The 18,344-nt window shown below is 40.4% G+C and overlaps 2 protein-coding genes and 1 non-coding gene across 6 annotated transcripts; 1 reads left to right on the top strand and 2 right to left on the bottom strand.

The window, feature by feature from the left end:
• Window positions 1-1,198: 1,198 nt before the first annotated feature.
• Window positions 1,199-11,196, bottom strand: LOC131667393 (phosphatidylinositol 4-kinase beta). 2 transcript variants are annotated; one of them, XM_058940774.1, is made up of 11 exons: window positions 10,848-11,196; window positions 7,147-7,441; window positions 6,685-6,972; window positions 5,532-5,983; window positions 5,330-5,447; window positions 5,123-5,257; window positions 4,749-5,037; window positions 4,441-4,671; window positions 3,648-4,354; window positions 3,092-3,567; window positions 1,199-3,009 (listed from the first exon to the last, which is right to left on the bottom strand). In XM_058940774.1, the coding sequence occupies exons 2-11, from the start codon at window positions 7,350-7,352 to the stop codon at window positions 2,822-2,824; spliced, it is 3,090 nt and encodes a 1,029-aa protein (XP_058796757.1). In that variant the 5' UTR covers window positions 7,353-7,441; window positions 10,848-11,196; the 3' UTR covers window positions 1,199-2,821. The 2 variants fall into 2 exon arrangements, with proteins under 2 accessions (XP_058796757.1, XP_058796758.1); XM_058940775.1 differs by lacking the exon at window positions 10,848-11,196 and adding an exon at window positions 7,693-7,839.
• LOC131667399 (venom acid phosphatase Acph-1-like) lies at window positions 11,100-18,006 on the top strand. 3 transcript variants are annotated; one of them, XM_058940789.1, is made up of 7 exons: window positions 11,100-11,331; window positions 15,948-16,060; window positions 16,136-16,243; window positions 16,326-16,594; window positions 16,649-16,935; window positions 17,003-17,202; window positions 17,276-18,006. In XM_058940789.1, exons 1-7 carry the CDS (start codon window positions 11,100-11,102, stop codon window positions 17,444-17,446), a joined length of 1,380 nt encoding a protein of 459 aa, XP_058796772.1. In that variant the 3' UTR covers window positions 17,447-18,006. The 3 variants fall into 3 exon arrangements, with proteins under 3 accessions (XP_058796772.1, XP_058796774.1, XP_058796773.1); XM_058940791.1 differs by lacking the exon at window positions 11,100-11,331 and adding an exon at window positions 13,211-13,251; XM_058940790.1 differs by lacking the exon at window positions 11,100-11,331 and adding an exon at window positions 14,831-14,944.
• LOC131667428 (U5 spliceosomal RNA) lies at window positions 17,587-17,708 on the bottom strand. The gene has a single exon (XR_009302199.1). It is a non-coding gene; the product is annotated as a U5 spliceosomal RNA (small nuclear RNA).
• Window positions 18,007-18,344: the final 338 nt, after the last annotated feature.

The raw sequence follows: 18,344 nt of genomic DNA, 5'->3' as shown, positions 1-18,344 counted from the left end.
CCGATAACAGTGTTTCCAATGGTGTGTGCAAACTTTTTCCATTTCAAAATATACTTTTTTTAGAAAAAAAAACGCGAAAAATTTGTGAATTTTCTGGAAAACCGGCCAATAACATTTCCGGCTTACAATTTAGGTAAATTTTGTCAACGGCATTCGAAAGAGGAGGTCAAAATCTACAAGATGTGATGCTTGATAAATTTTTCATACGATTTTTTCATTAAAAGATATGAAGATGACAGTTAAGAAAAAATTTGTGTTATTTGGGAGGAAAAGGGTTGATTAGAATTACAACCATACACAATTAGGAATATCATATAATTACAAATTAAATTAGCATATGATTGCACATAGTAATTTAGGTTACTGCAATAAATTGATTTGTGTATATGGTTTTTTTAAATAATTAATGGCCCCTTGTACCCTTCCATAGATATACAAACTAATGTAAATTAATAGGTCGATTTTGCTTCAATGCTTAATCGTGAGTACTGCTCGCAACCAGAAAAGAAAAAAAATAGTCGATAGTTTTTAGCGATCGAAGTGCTATGAATCAATTTTCGATCATAGTACTTCGGTCTAGATATATCACCTGGTCTATCAGTTTCTTTAAAAAATAATTGTTTGAAAATCATGTTTCAAAAATAATACTAGGCTATCATTTTTTACTTGTCAAGTTACGTGAACAAATCTCCAAACCTAAAATTAGTATATTACGATACAAGTGCGGGAAAGTAGATTCTTGTCTCGTGTGGCGTTTACGCCCGAGCGAATTAAGGGTGGAAAGGTACACGAGACGAGAAACTTTTTCCCGAACATGTGTCGTACCGTATTTTTTGATATAACATGTGGAAAATGCAATTTTCAACGCACGTTTTCTGCTTCGCTTCGCTCGGGAGTAAATGTCACACGAGACAAGAATCTGCTTTCCCGCGCTTGTATCGTAATGTACTATTGTAAAGGAACAGCCCAATCGTAAGAGCCGAAATCATGTCAATGTAGTTGTATTAAACTAATCCATCGAGTCTAATTTTTCATCGTATTTACTGAGATGAAATCAAGGAGATCAGTTCCTTCATTTACTACATATACTTCGCTATTCTTGGTGTTCTATGCATATATGAAGAGAGATTTAAAATCAAATGTTAGGATTAAAAGTTGTTTTGTGAGAATAAATAAGAAATGTCATTAGTATGTTGGTGATTTATATTTATTCGGTATTGAATGTCATTAATATCTTGTAATGAGGCAAAAGAACGAAGGCAGACCAGAAACATAACGAAGTGACAAAAATTTGCGTTGCGAGAAGACTTTTTATCCACGAAAAAATAGGAACATGTCTCCCTCGTTTTGTTTCATTTTAAATATTAATTTTGTTTCTTTATTTGAAGCCTTAGTGGTACACACTTGCCGTTACAACAACATTGCTGGTCTGTCTGTCGATCGATGAAATAACAAAGACAGAAGAAAGATAGATAAGACACTTGAAGTTACGGCGAGGCTCTTCATAAGACACCTTTTACAACAAGGCTAACTTGGACTTGTCCTCCCGTAACTTTGCTTAAGCTTTATGCACATTTAGCTGCAATTACATGCTAAACAATGAGTTTCAATAATATATTTACAATAGCATAATTTATCCGCTCGAAAATTTACACGATAATGCATTCCGGTGGTTTTATTACTTATTTGTTCGTCTTCATTAATCGTCTGTTTTGTTTTTCTTTCCAAACTAAGATGCGTGTCTTGGCGCTTCTATGATTTAATAACGACTATGGAAATTATGTATTATTATTAAGAACATATAAAAACTTACGGTCCTTCGCTTATTTAAAAAATCCGGTGGAGTTAACCGCTATTACTGCTGGAATTAGTCGTTCCCCGTAGATAGCAGAATTAACGTTCATCTTGTTTTTTGTTACTTATACATATATAAAGTAGGAAATAATTTGAGTATTCGCCTCCAGCGACTCATGTATCGTCGCTCTGTAAATAAGGGTTGCTGTGCTATTCATTCATTCATCCCTCTCGCTCTCTCTCTCTCACTTTGTCGCGCATTTATATACTCTCATCGAGTCACTTTAAATCGAATTTATATCTACAAGCTAATGAATTTCTCCATACATACATACATGCATACGTATGTATGTGCGCGCGCGCACGCGTGTGTGTGTATGTGTGTGAGTAAGTGTGTGCGTGTGTACACAAATTACGGATTGTCCTCTGTACAACTACGATCGATTCAATACATCGCACTTCTACTATCCGTCTCATCGGTTTCATTTACTTTTTTCTATTTATAAGGCATCTTCAACAAATTACTCCGTCAGCAGCAGTTTATAACTACGATGCTACTGATTCGCGTACTTGTATCGAATTTGTAGCATAATGTACATTTCTTATCTCTCAATTTGTCCGTAAAACCTCATACATATCAAAGTCTACGTAACAAAAACGGACACTTGCTTAAACTACCGTTGATCGTGTTAATTTTATTTCTGGTTTTGACCGTCGATCACTCAATTTACCGATAATTAATACGTATTTCTTCTGTATTATTTCGACCAAAAATGTAAATTTGTTTATTTAGTTGCTTTGTTTTGTTTTAGACGCTAGAATCGTAACAATATCGAAATACTAAATATTTTCAGTCTTCAGCCACTGTTGAATACTCAATACAGCTTTTACGCCTCTGGAATGTTATGAAGTATATTTTGTTTCGAAAGAAGCGCTTATAAAATTTAGATACTGCTTCTACATATAGAAATATCGGCGGAGACGACAATCGAAATTAATGTTCTTGTTTTCTTTACTTTAGATTTGTTTAAAGCGTGCCATTCGCGAAGTACTGGTATTGATCGTAGAGTTTCGTTGACCATGAGCGCAAGCTTCCTTCCACCAAGTCGTCCACGTGTTTCCGTACCTGATCTTCAGTAAAAGACAAGCAAAATCGATTCTTAAAACTCTGGACGGTTGACGCACCACCATTTCGGAAACATGGCAACTGAGCTCCTATAAATGGTGAAAAAATATGTTTTTTCGTGTGATTTTTGTAACTGCATAAATGTTAAATAAAATTATTTAAATAACTTACCTGATATCATTATTTCAACAAGATTAACAATTTTGTCCATGTGTTTCCTTGAGGCTATTAATCCTTGTAGAATAAGCGTCTTGAATACTTTATACATTGTCGAATTTTTGCCTCCCATTACTTCGACAAATTCAGGTGTCAGTTTGAACGGACTGGTTTCGAAGCCAAGATTTCGAGGAGAAATCGATAGCATAAAACCGAAATCAATGTGGATGAGATGACCTTCGCTACTCAGCAGAATATTACCATTATGTCGATCCTTAACTTGAATTAAATAACTGACAAGGCAATATGCCGCGCAACTCTGTACGAAGTTTTTTTGTGCGATAAGGAAGGGCTCCGACTCCTGAGGTCCGAATTCTTGTTCAAAGTATTGCAGTAGGGTCATCTGACAGTTAAGTTTTTTTAGTTGATGCAGCGACACGGTATTGAGTATAGGTTCAATGAGTCCACTGTCATTCGACAAGCATAAAATCCTTAAAAAGCGAGCATTATTACTATTCATACAACACACTTAATATAACAAAACCAATATACATAAGCAGTAGAAACTCACTTATACGGGCGTAGCCACAATGGTAATTGCTCCTCCTGCCAGACTTTTTGAAGCATCATGAGAAGTTGAGACGCCAGTAATTCTTGTCGCAAATCATCGCCACACTTAACAATAACCGCGAGAAGGCGCCACGACGCTAAGTGACCATACGGACTTGCATTCCGTATTCTCTTTTGTTTCTGTTCCCATGGCTCCTTCAATACAGCAGCGGACGGATCTTCAGGATCGTGTCTGCAAGTGGCTTTAGGCGCATTAGCCGCCTCAACAATTCGCCTCCTGACGTCGCCAGGAACAAATACTCGTTCTCGACTATCTGAAGATTCTTGGCTCATTTCCGATATTGTGTCCTTATCTTTAGATTTGTGTAATTGCAGATATTGTTGCGTGATCTCGTCGTCCTCTTGACTCCAACAGTCGTTTGGATCGTCGTCAATGAAGTGGAACGTTACGTCAGGATTACGTGAACAACCTGTTCGAACTGGGGTTTGTTTTGCTACCGGAGAAGATTGCTGAAGCTGCTGCTGCTGCTGCTGCTGCGGCTGTTCGCTTTTTTCTCTTGGCACATCGTTTGTTACTTCAGACTCAACTCCCTGCAAATTTTCCTCGGATTTCGTGTGTCTTAAAGAGTTCCAGATTATTTTTGTTGGCACTGGCGATGTATACAAGTCGTCTACTTCAAGAACTTCTACATATAGGATATAAGGAGCCTACAAACGATATATTATTTAAGTGTTTTACACGACACGCAGCCATTTACGTGATAATTATTTTTATCAATATCAATTCAACTCACTTTGTCTTTGCTGTTGAGAACTGCCGCATATTGAGGAGGTATCCGAACAATGTGATGTGGCACAGCCGCGTGCAGTGGTAGCCACACTCTAGCCGGTAGATTGAGGTTTAAAGTATTCAGCTCCGCAACAAGTTGAACCGTTTTGCCTTCTTTCGTAGGGATTGTCCCAAGTAGCTTCCCAATCTTAATTAGCGCTCGAATGAACTCCAGCTCTGGTGCGAGCCTAGGTGCCTACAAAAATAAATAAATAAATATCATTCAAGTTTCAAGGAAAGTTAATTAACTGATCAATTAAGAGTTTAACGTACACTGCAGACGCAGTCAGTCTTCTGACCTCGTAAATCATTTACCACTCCTTGGCAGGAATCAAAGCAGGTACATCCATTGTCAAAGGCTCGACCAGACCCTAGGTCACCAAGGCTAACCTTGTTTGTCAAACCGGAATGGCTACGGCGTAGACTTTGAAAGAGTCCAGTGGCATCAGATTGAGATCTTTGGTGAGTTTTCTTCATTGGTGATGCTGCCGAGTAAATTGACGAGAGCGGAGGAATAGCGGACAATTGAGATCCAGACGGACGATGATGTTTTGCTTTTGGTCTAAACATTTTTTGTTTCAATTAATTCATCAATCAGTACTTTCACTTCAAATATATAAAACTTGCTAGAGGAACTTAAGTCTTACCTCAGCTCGTCCGAAAGAATCAGATTCTTTAACTTGGTCCCGTCGGATTTCTTTTTCGAATGCATTGGAGCATCTGAACTGTAAGCGTCTAGCAACCATGCGCACTTTAATGAAAAATCTACCGAATGCCTACACCTAAAATACAACGAAAGCAACGTTTAAATATCTTTTATCTATCGTATTGATTGACGAGAAAATATAATTTACCTATGAAGGAGATATGGATACAGAACTTCCGTAACATCGTGTAACTGTATGTACATTAAAACCAACTGTGGTAGGTAAAAGTCGATGTCGCTATTGGGAAAACTAAATAACTTGTTACCTGCAAATCAAGGGTTGCAGTTTCAAATTTCACATTAAGCTAACCAAAGAAAATAAATTACGTATATTTGGCGACGAGCTTTACCGAGATAGCTTTGAACTCCAGGCTCCTTGGAGTTAAATAGATAAGAGATAGCCATGGACATGTCGAAAACTTGGCTCTCGAATAACCTAAGTAAGCAGCCTTCAGAGGGTTTTGGCTGCTGTGCAGTTTCTTTCCTTTTTTCCGTGAGCTTGGTTTCGAGCGTGATTTCAGGTTGACCTGTGCCACAACACAACGTCATCGCGGCACCGGCCAAATCGCGCGGCTGCACTGTCGCTATTTCCAACTGATTCAACTGCAAATCTGAAGCATCGGGTTGCCTGTCGCATACGTGCTGCTGCTGCTTCGACAACGTCAGTTCGTCGTCCAGTTGTACTGGAGAAATCGACAGATTACACAAATCACCGTCTACCACATCGATGTCTACGTCGCCGGTCTGAGATAACGACGAGTCCAGGCTTTCTCGACTATGAAGGTGATCGACGCTTGATTCCCTGCGGAATTTCATATGCAAACATTAGCATCTATGACTGTCAACGACATTCTGAGTTTTTGATTGAACGATGTATTATTTTATTTTGTATCGAACGTGATATGTTTGTTGTTCAAAGGCAATAAAATGAATTATATCAGTGACGTCGTGCGTTATCTTCGTGAAATCTCTTACACAAAGAACAACGTGACAATCTGTATGCAGTAGATTTCCATTTTGAAAGCTAACGTAACGTAATTCTGATACTATAGGTGAAATAGTCGATCATTTTTAATAATTTGAATCAAGGCTAAAGATCTACTCGTAAATCCATGAATTGCGAATCCGAGAGATTACCGCCTTACGCTCGTTCTCGTTCTATTGATTCCCAGTAGCGACATTTTTTTTTTCGTTTTCGCAAGTCGTCTTCAATTATTATGCCCTCGAATAAACGCCGGTAAACGTTTGACCGTATTTCTATTGAGATATACGATCTCTTTTACAATTGTTAACAATCTTTGGCTTTACCGCTCAATAACAATAAAAATCAAACGAATGTATGGGGAGTGTAAAACTTTCCACGATCAATTCTTTGCAGAATGTCGAAAAGAAAAGTGTCATTTTTAAAGAAAAACAAGGTTTAATCATCTACATGCATTATAAACAACAACAATCTTGACAAGTCCATGAAACATGAAACGAGTATGTTGTAGAGATTAATACCTCGTGGTGATATTGGCAGTATCGCTAGAGCCGCTATCAGAACCACAAAGAATGCCCGAATCGTCAGACCCCAGGCTGGCCAAATCGTCCCTCTCGCGACTTCGATTTTGAGAAGCGGAGCAAGCAGTTTTTATAGCAGGCGTGGGATTATTTTCGCACTCAGGGCTCGGCGTAACGTCAACCTCTGGTATTCTTTGCAAAGCCGAGTCGAGACTTCGATTTCGATGGTGCATGGTGAAGGTGGTGACCGTAGCCTGCGGCACCGGTGGTAGCAGAATGCCCATCGACCTAAAGGCCAGAAAAAACAGCAAGGTCAATGCTGATGCTCTAGATACTATGAGAATACGATTGTAAACATCGCATGTCTGCTTGGCGATTGGATAAGCGGAAATTTTCCGAAGCCTTATCTCGGGCGCGAGAATGTGCGTTACGTAAAGGCAACGGCGTCTAGATATGCATCACCTGAAGTCGAGGCTGTGATTTCGCTGATGGCTAGTTATGCGATTGCGAGCGTTGACCGGCTGCGTTGAACGGCCGTGGACGAGCGGCACGTTGCTGCCACCGGCGCCGCCGTTCAACTTGGCTCGTTTCAATTGGGTCACCTGGGTATCCTTTGACTCTGCCACATTGACGCAGCCCGACGACTGCATTGCCAGTAGCTCGCTCATGCTTGCTGCCTCGCTGTTGTAGCACTCAGATCAGCCACCTCTGCCGTCGATTAAGCCAACAGTCATCTGAGACGCATCTTTGCTTTTATCTGTAACAATAAACAATTGTCGCTCAACCTTATTGTTGCCTTTTTCTTCCCTCGCGCGTGTCCTACGAAACCAATGAAAGACGTGCTTTTTTCTCCAACTGTTGAATTGACATTGGAACGCTTGATTCGAGCTTACAGCCCTGTACTTTTCAAACTACTTGCCCAGAACACGCTTATACATTGCACGCTCGTCGTGTTTCACCAATATCAGGACAGCCTGTGACGCAAAAAGAGTATATTGACGTTTTTACCTCGCAAAGCGTCGACTTTTAATAAATTTTTTTATGACTTTCCCACGTAGAGACGATACTCTTTCAGATATTCGAGAGATACAAATTCGAAACCAAGTGGATACATTCGAAGGCGAGATTGATTCCGAGTGCGAGACTCATGACGAAAACCTGGAAACGTGTATTCTAATGAGATAGCAAAAATGAGGAAAAGCTGTTCAAACATATCAAGACGTATTTGCCATCCGTTCGAAATTCAATACTACGTCATATCATACCTCGTATTCAAGATTTCACAATTGTTAACAATTAGACGTTACGTAAAACACAAAAACGTGTAGTTTTTCTATTTGTCAGTAAAAATTTTTCAGTCGCGTAATGTACAACTCAAGGCTGAATACATTTTTCAAAACAATTGATAATTAGTCGCGTCATTTTCAGTGATGAATCGAAATTTACTATTTCACAGATTATATACTTTCTACACACACACTTCCCAAAAAATTAGATATGATGGGAGAGAAAGTTACGTCTCCTCTTTTTTTAAACGATTAATTAAAAATAATGGACGTGTAATTACCAACTCGCTGCTATCTCGCACCTTATCTTCATTATTGACAGTATGTATCTCGGTACAATTTATTAGATATAAAAGCGTGTGTCAAAGAAAAATATGCACTTTTACTGACTTCATTTTCGAGTGATTCATTTTTTAAGAGAAAGGTTGTTCCGATAAATGACGTTCCAGTTTGTAAATTACTCAATGACAACCTGCCTCGCAGAAAGCTTATCACCGTAACCTCGAACGCATACACACGCACGTTTGTTATTGACGTTGTGAATGAGCATTTAAAGAAAAAGGCTTAAATCATGCAAACGTATGGCAAATTCACATCACTTACAGAAAAAAAACTTTCTCTGGCAGTACGCGAATGTACGTGTCAACAAGAGAAACTCATCCGACTGTAAAAAATGAACTTTTTTCATTGTCGACGCCTGTAAAAAAAAAGAACGTTTCGCACTGTCACTTGGCAGACGCTGGTTGATGCGAAGAAGAATCACCATCAAAAATCAAAAGTCAGTTAGATTTTATAAGCTACGAGCGCATCGATAAAAAATTGGACTGTCTCCAAAAGAAATAAAAGTTTGTCTCGCAAAGTGCCGCGTATTTACACTGGCAGTTTGTAAGCGTATGAAGGCGTAATCAATGCGGGAGGCCATGAGAGCGGAAATACCAAAGACGCGGGGGACACAGGCGAGTTCGACGAACTTATTTTATATACAACGAAAAAATCTCTGTCGACCTCGCAGCGGCCGACTTTGTCAAGTGGAAAGTTGCGACGATGACACCAATTGGAATTTCTCGCCAATATAAATCACGACTACGGCGCTTAGCCTGGTCCATCACGCTCAAAAGCGCTCCAGTGCACCTGCACTCCGGAGATTATCATCTTTACGGCTTTCCCTCTTTTTACTTACCGATCGTTACGAAACAACAGCATGGGATTGTTTAGGGGCATGCCATCAAGAGTGCTAATACATTTGTAATGCGATTCAAGTTTGCGAGACACGCACCTCTTCTTATTTACGACCTGCCCACAAGTTAGAGATGTGCTTTTACTAGCGGCGTTTTCATGGCACGCTAAGTATAGTTTTCCCTTCCCTCCCCGCTTTATTTATAGCTTTTCAATGCGAGATTTTTTCATTCGTTGGAATGTTTAGAATGCCACCTACAGGTTCTAGCGAGTTCAATTTTCCAGCACAAAAATATATATCTCTTTTAATATAAAACTGCCGGTGTCAAGTGATAGGCTGAAGAGAAAGTTCGCGCGGTAATGTTTTTGAAAAAAGTTTTGTTGCTCTAGAGCAATCTTCTCTTTTTCTCAAGGAACGTAAGATGAATACAAATTGTAAGAAGCGATTGAGATAGATGAAAACATTTTTTTCTTTTCGAACACTCTCGCAAGCGCCAATTTCATTCGATATTATTTACGCTACAAGAATGTTAATGATTTTTGTTTTTTACACATAGAGAAACAGCAATTTCAATTCTCAATGTTCGCGTTCAATTAAATCGTACGTATAAAACCAATGCAAACAGCAGCACACTCGTTAAATTTTGACTAATGACGTACCAGTATACAATCTACATCATCAATCAAAATTATATAATGAATGATCATAAACTAAATAATCTAATCAGCTGGACGAAGGCGAAAAAGAATAACAAACAAGCGACATGTATACATACATACATACATACACATGCACACACACACACGCGCGCACGCACACACACGCACGCACAGCTGCTAATTCTTTTTTCTGCAGAAGGGACTAGAATACATCGATCATCGTAATATTAACCATGTTAAGCGCCTACAAGTCTATGGCCTCGCAGTAGTTGGCCAGGTAAGGCGGAATTTAAGTACGTACAATACGACGTGTGTGTAAAGTCTCGCGAAACGGCATGAAACAGCAGGCAGGCAAGCAGTAGCAGCTCGCAGCCTCAGCACTCGTGAAAGTCCGTCTCTTATAGTGGGGAATCTAGGCTACGAACTGCATTCCTCTCTCTCTCTCTCTCTCTCTCTCTCTCTCTCTCTCTCTCTCTCTCTCTTTTCCGACTACTCTGTGGACATGTTATCCATTCTGCGCGCGTGTATACTCGACGACGTCGGAGACGTAAAATCGATGCCGCAAGCGTGCGCGATGTTACCTGTCCGCACAGCAAGACCACCCCCAGAAAAAAGCGAAAAAACGAGAGAGAGAAAGAGAGAGAGAGAGTGTGTGAGAGAGAGACGGGGAGGAAGAGAGATAGAGTGAGCGCGAGACAGAGAGAAAGGGAGACAGAGAGAAAGAGAGAGAGGGAGAGAGAGGTACGAGACGCGCCCCTGGCTACCCATTCGGATGGCGGCGTCGATGGGTGTGCCGCCACTACTCCGCCGTGCGCGCGTACATTTTGTCTGTCTCTGTTACTCGCGTGCGGCCTTGCCGTCGACAAGACACCCCCAAATCAGATTTCTACACGACTCTTTTTTTGTTTTGACGATGATGATGACTGAGAGAGTGGACCCAGACCATATTTCCGATAGAAATAAATTAATCTCTCTCTCTCTCTCTTTCAGGCGCGCGCACGTCATCGTTATACATGTGTGCACATACATGTATATGCTCACCTTGATACACCTCTCGCGCGACCGGACGACGCTGGCAATCAAATCGAGAAGAGTAGGAGGCGAGGAGGCATCACTGGTCTCTCTCACACACTTACACTGTTGCGCAAATGGCGCTTCTTCCTCGTCCACGAAAAGCACACTTTGCCAACTTGCTTTGCACACTCGACACACTCTTTATTCTGCACAGAACTTGTGTCGGGAGATACGCTGTTATCACAACTATGAAGAGCAACGGCGAGACGGGCGCGCGCAATGCACACACGAACGATTTGCTCTGTAATATACAAAAGCCTACAGACGAGCCGTTGCGGTGATCGACAATGTATCCGTAGCCCAGCACCGACTCGACTGATGGGAGCTGCTCGCTCGGGCTTGCGGCAGCGCTCGCGCAGCAGTCGGCACGCAGCAGAGCCAAAGGCAGGCTTGCCAACACGCACCCCCTTCCATTCGCTCAGGAGCGGAACTGGAGTCATGTGTGCCCACGGTAACAGGACATTTTCGAATACTTTTCTGTCTTTGGGTTGAGCTTTTTAATATTGTGGATATAGGAATATTTTCGTTCGCAATGACCAACGCGTTTTCGGAGCAGAGATCGATTTTTAAAATTCATCACGCTGTCGGTGATGAGTCATCGCTGTTGCGGAAACGTCTATGACAATTACACACGCGCTATTTTCGCCGATTAAAAATTTTAATAATATACTCTGGAAGTATTTCTTTCATCTCAGTCAGGCTTGAAATAAAGAAGCAAACTCGCGAACTTCGATTATTTGTGGCCAATTTTTTTTTTTTCGTGATATCATTTTTCGCGCTTGACTGACGCGTTATTCGCTGCGCTGGGATGCAAAGATATATTATTCACAAAAGTATTCGAGTACCAAATTGTGATGATTCCCAAGTCAACAAAATATCACGTGTTAACGTATTGAATATTTCTCTATTATTTCTCAATATCCGCATCGCTCATTAGCGTCAGCCAACTTCAGGACAATTAACGTCATCAATTTTTTGATGCAGTCGACATCACAGGAAGAAAAACAAAAAAGCACATTTACACGAAATCAAGCGTGAAAATCATAATGCATGATGCACGTTTTCAAGTGCATCATCATTATTCCGCTGAGGTTGTCAGAATGGAATGATAATGTTGTGTTGGAAATGACGAACATCTCTCTTATAGACCTGTTTATGTTATATGAAAAAAAGGAATTATTACAATGATGCGTCAGCTGTTGAATAGGCTCCCATTTAAGGGCTTTAAAATCTGCCAATCGGATTTCGTACATGAATCACGCACATGCCAGTATTACCATACAGGTTTGCACTTCAAGCGTGTGATATCGAGAACAAGACGCTTCAAAGTCCTTGCCAAACTCAAAATAAGTAAAAGGAGAGTGAAAGCGAAAAAACATTGTGTTTCGGCAGTCCTCTCGGTTAAGATCTTCTTTGCACAGTCAAGTGGAATTCCCCGCGTGAAACAACAAGTTCGCTGTAGTGCTTCGATGTCTAACATTCCGCGAAGCGGTAATTAAAATTAAAACGTTCGAGCTGCATTCGAGAATGTGAGCGCTGCATCGAATTTGAAATTCGATCCAGTACTGCGTGCGACACGGCATTGGGTTTTATACAAGGTCTCGATCGATTTTGAGAGGCGGAAAAGACCTTTGACGCGCAAGATCAATCAAGGACGCAACTGTGTAGCACAAGTAGACCTGTAAAAGACAAAAAAGATTAGCCCGCATGCTGCTCGCTTCATGCGACACACACCGCCAAATGAAAACACGCATGTGGCAACATTTTCTCCCAGAAGAGATTTCACTTGTTATAGCTGGCTAGCTCTCTCAACGGGTGCGTTAGTTTGTCATTTTGGAATATTATAATCTTTCTCTCTCTCTCTCTCTCTCTCTCTTTCACTCTCACTGTAGATTATTCCACTGAATACGGTGTGTTTATTATCAATAAAGCTAACTGATAGTTTGACGATTTTAATAAATATATGCAATTATAATCGTTGCTATCGCAGATATACAAATTCTGATCAACTTGACCAAATTCAAACAATCGATGAAAGAAAACAGAACAAAGATATGAATTTGCGAATTACTATTTTTTTACACTTCGCTCACACTTCGGACAAGCGCTAATTCGAGCTATCAACATCAGTTTTGCCAATGCCAATCTGCCATGAAAGTGTAACAAATACCAGTCATTTACGAATTCCATACTGATACGTAGTAGAATAATTCCTCGAGAGGAAAGATTGTATCCGAGATAAGCAAGACTATAGATTGATAAAAACGAAGTAATTCAAAATCGGTTACTTCTACCTACCTTGTGAATTTTAGTTGTGTGCGGTAGTTCCACCATCGCGCATCTATACGAGACAGAAATATACACAATATAGGTAAAGTTTTGTATCGTACCTTAACTAAAAAAATTATCATTCAAGCGCGAAGTTAATTTTACCACATCTACACGCGACTAGGTAAATAATTCGTATGTAATCACTCACACGCGAGAGATAGAGAGAGAGAGAGATATGTACTTTTTATCTGAATGTGAAATCGTTATAACACGTCATGAAGAGCATACGCGCTTTTGTCTTTTTTATTTAAATTCTTTCTTCACAATGCGTAAAAAATACCCACTCGATTACGGACTTTCACTTGGATTGAAATATTCGCAGCAACAAGTTTGTAATGAAAGCCGGCTTTTGAATGTTGAAAAAGTAGAACGAACTCAAAGTAGAAATTGAAAGATCAATAATCACTTTAGAAAACGCTCTTAGGTCAATATTAGATATGTATTCCGCAATTGACCGCACGGGGCACCGCGAATTTCAGTATCCACAGGTGTATTGTAGGCTCGACAAAGTTGGTAGCGCTCGCTCTCTCACGTACATCTGTACGCAAGCGGCCTATGCATGTGTTGCGTATTTGGGTGGGAAAGGTCGAGCAACTGTAATAATACGTTCGTTCGTATGTATACATGTATCGGCACGGTGATTTTCTTAACCGAGGTTTTCTTCATTTTTTTATTATCTCACCAACAGCTTTCGGGGAATACGTATCACCTCGAAGTTCGACAAGAGAGGAAAATAAAAAAAAAGGAACAAGCCCTCAATACAATCAACGAATTGCAAAGTTGCCCGACCACACGGCATGTACCGAAAAGAGAATGCCCACATCTCGTATTCGAGAGAATGTGCCGAAGACCTGTCGCGTCCAATCTCAGTGCAGCTGTACTCGACTGAGAAATTCTTTTTTTCCATTTTGCCAGTCAGTCGGTATTATCGTCTATATGCATGAACACTAATTGTGGGGGAGTGCGCCCGTATTACGCGAACTGAAGGAGCCCTTGAACGCATGCCTCGGAGCTTACTCATCCAGCGATTTTTTCGAAGCATGGTACAAATGCAGGTTTTAATTGGTGAATTTACGCGTCTACGAGAGAAAATGGGACTGTTTGATAAGCCAGTAGATTGAGACTTATTTCGCAGTTGACTTCGTTACAGTTGCAAGCTTCACGCGTGCAAAAAGAAATTTTTCCTTCTAAGTTTGTGCACATTTGTTTAAGCAACGGCTTTAATTTTCAAAACGGAAATGATCTAATTTGCACAGAGACGCTAATCGAAAGTAAATATGGATGAATCGCATGGGCAAAACACGGCAAGTTTCCAGATTAATCTCGCTAAGGAAAACAAACACTTTGCTAGGTCTCTAATATCTTATCAGCATCACGATTATCGAAATGCATTTAAAATCTTGTACTACTGCGAGTTATGAAAGGCATTACTCAATCGTCCATACGAAAAACGTAATGTTCTTATATACATATGTATTTATATGTATAGATATAATCAGCGTTTCGTGGTAAATCGATAAAATACCAGTGCGTCTCACTGACGTTCGCCAGTAAAGACGTAAGTAACAAAGTAGTTGTCTTCGACATCACTATAATAGAATAGTAGCAGTCTTAGCTTGCGCAAATGCCCATTCAATAAGAGTTGCCAAAGGAAATGAATAAGTGAAGCATATTCGAGCTATTTCCGTGCTCGTCGATTTCATCCTGAAAAATTCCACATTTCTTATATTTGCGTAAGTAGACCATATATTCGTAATCTGAAATTTGAAGATTTTTACTGGGCCAATAATCGCTTAGAGCGCTTCGCTCTTCCACCTCGATAACAAGCATAGAAATCAAGTCGGTGTTATCAAAGCGCTGAGAGTCAACAAAAAGGAGTCTAAAGAGGGAACACAGCGTTAACCGTTTATGCGAGAAAGCTTCGTGGCATCGAATTATTCCGAGCACAGCGCTGAGCGTAGCCACGTGCATATAGCTATGTAAAAAAACATTAGAGCTACTAACTGACACAGAACCCCATATAACAACTCGACGAAGAGAGCATATAGTGGTGCTCTTGTTCACATCATTGTCGGCTCGTGGTTTTTCTCTCGCGCTCGCTTCACCTCGACTATTTATGAAACGCAGACGCGCAGAGAGCGGGAGAGAGAGAGAGAGAGAGAGAGAGAGAATCTGTACATGTGAAAATATCTTTTGGGTGCGGCAGGATGTGTATGTACGAGATCCTTCTGCCTATTTTTAACTAACGACCTCGAATAAAGCGCGATGCATGGGAGAGGAGGCTGATAAACGCGCACCCCGAATAAAGAGGATTAATGTGCGCGCTACATGCCTATAGGAAACACGTTGCTCTCAAACAGCAGCACGAGAGAATCGATTATTGGTAGTTTGCCTTCTATCTCTGCCCTCGTATGTTTTGTGCCGTGCATTTTGCAGATTGCATACAAATTGATGGACCTCGCCCTTTTTTTATTTCTGATAGATAGACGTTAATTATTTTCTAAAGCAGGCATTTTCGATGAGATACTTATACGCTATGAGATAAACGTTTGATTGACTGCGTTCACGTTTCGTTTGAAGGATCAATGAATCAACGGTTTACGATAGCCTTTCCGGTTGTTTTTCACTTACACGCTTTGATTTGGTTTCTTCGCAAAATGACCAATTTTTATTGATAACTCTTTAAAAAAATCATAATTTCAGTTCAAAAGATGAAAATTTACTCGAACTTTTCAGACACTGACACCACAATGACGCGATTAAATCATATCGCTCTATTATGCACATTGTTAATACTTCGGTCGGACATCGCACACTGCAACGAGCCAAAAGTGGTGCAACTCAACGTGGTAAGAAATACATACGATATTCCAAACTGAAAATCGACTGGGATTGATAATTCAGGCGTACCAATTGACTTGCAGTTATTCAGGCACGGTGATCGAGCTCCCGAAACTTTTCCCAAGAGGTTTCCCAACGACCCCCATATGCACCATACCTTCTACCCAATGGGCTCCGGTGGCCTATTAAATGTAGGTTCGCGCGATTCTTCTTGTTTCTTTTTCGCGCGCTCTCTCTCTCTCTCTAACGTTCCAGTCGATGTTTCATATGCAGACAGGAAAGCGAAGGATGTATCAATTTGGTCAGATACTGCGAAACAATTATTCGAAGTTGCTGGGTACAGAATACTGGCATGAAAATATTTATGCCATCAGTTCGGACACGCCAAGGACGAAGATGTCATTGCAATTGGTACTAGCAGCCCTGTATCCTCCGTCTTTGTCGTCGAACAGGTGGAACGATAAGTTGGACTGGCAACCTATCCCGATTGTATACAAAGAATTAAAGGATAGTTTACTGTTTGACGGAGACAGATGCGAATGGTATGTGACTTTAGAATAATGTTGTTAATTTGTACGCCGTTTGTTTTAATCTAGGTACATAGAAGAATTAAAGAAGGTTTACAATTCAACGGAAATACAAATTACATTCAGAGAATACGAAACTTACCTCAAAGAGTTAAGGCTGATCGTGGGCAAGAAATCTGACATTACTCTCAACGACATTCTTCTTTTACATAACAATTTGGATATCGAACATAGAATGAACTTGACAATGGAAGCATGGATGCTCAGCGTATTAGCCGACAAGAGATTGATTCAATTGAGACAACTGTATTACGTAATTGGAAATTACAACAGGATGCTACAGAGATTACAAGCAGGTATACAGCTTATTTTCTCTTACTATACCTAATTTTTTTTCTTTTGTTAAATTTGTTAAATTCGTAGGGACGCTAATGCGTCAAATCACCGAAAATTTGCAGAGTGCTAACAAGAAGAAAACCCCGAAAGTGACGCTGTTCAGCGGCCACGACAAAAACATAATAAGCCTTATGCAGCTATTGGGCGTGTATGATTTGCACTTTCCTGACTTTGGTAGCGCTCTTCTTTTCGAGCTTCTCAGTGAAAATCAACAGTATTACGTAAAAGTAAGTTATCGTATTGTCTGCTAAATGCAGCTGATTGTTTTCAATAATTACTTTGCGCTTTTTCTGTTTGCAGATTTTATATTTTCGAGGTCTTCCGGAAGAGACCACAACAATAACTCTTCCGGGTTGTAAAGCTATATGCCCGTTGGATGAATTTGTGACTTTGACAAAAAACTTGAAAATCACTGATGAAGAGATGAACTGCAAAATTAACGTCGATTCCTATTTCGGGGAGGACGATTAGATTTAATACCTCAAACACGACACTAACGTAGATTTTTGGCAGAGCTGTAAAAAAGTATACTAGCTCGAGCGATTTATGAAATTAAAGATTTAGGAAAAGTAAGCGAGAAGAGAGGGTCTTTTTTTTGAATTTGAATAATGAGCCTAACTTTCGTCAGGCTACGTAAAAAAATTGAGTCGAAGACTCTTCAAATGCTCCCCTCCACGGAAATCTTTAGTAAAAGGCGAAAGATTTATACGTATGTTGAAGAGGAGCCAGAGATGACGTTAACAACCCCATTGCGGCTACTTATCTGTTGAAGTTGGCAACTTCTCTTGCAGGTCACACGAAACATGTGGGTTGGCCATCTGGCGAGCACTATGGTAAATTAATAGGCCTGCGCTGCACGAGCTGGCCGCCGTGCTATCGCGTATAGCATTTTATCATGGCCTATTTACCACGATGATGACTGCGCGACTATTCCGTAGGCAGATATATGTAGGCCACATTGTGGCAATTGTCTCGCGAACAGGTGTTGCTCGATCAGAGATTTCTTCAAAGTCGTCGAATGTCGAGCCTACTTAATAATTGTTGCCTAAAAATACCTTGAATATTGATTTGGATATTTTTGACTCATGCAGTGTCTGTCTGCTTGCTCTCGGTCAATAAATCAGTCGGGCCCGCGAAAATTCGACAAAGGGAAAAGTTAAGAGAGTAATTCACCTATCGACCGATTATAATAACAAAACCTCCGCATTCCAGACTCTTGAGATAAAAAGAGGCTCCCGTTCCATTCCGAAAACGTGCACGTTGCTCGCGTGCGGTGATAGTCAAGCAAAATGTACGTGTCGCGCCTAATTGAATTCGCGTGACGTAATGACGTGACCGTTTACACATTAAGCTTTACAAGAGGGGAAGG

Source organism: Phymastichus coffea, unplaced genomic scaffold (genome assembly GCF_024137745.1).
Source record: "Phymastichus coffea isolate CEN01 unplaced genomic scaffold, Cenicafe_Pcof_1.1 PCOF00065, whole genome shotgun sequence".
Taxonomy (NCBI): domain Eukaryota; kingdom Metazoa; phylum Arthropoda; class Insecta; order Hymenoptera; family Eulophidae; genus Phymastichus; species Phymastichus coffea.
Note: the sequence above shows the minus strand (reverse complement) of the source record. Positions and strands in the feature narration are given on the sequence as shown.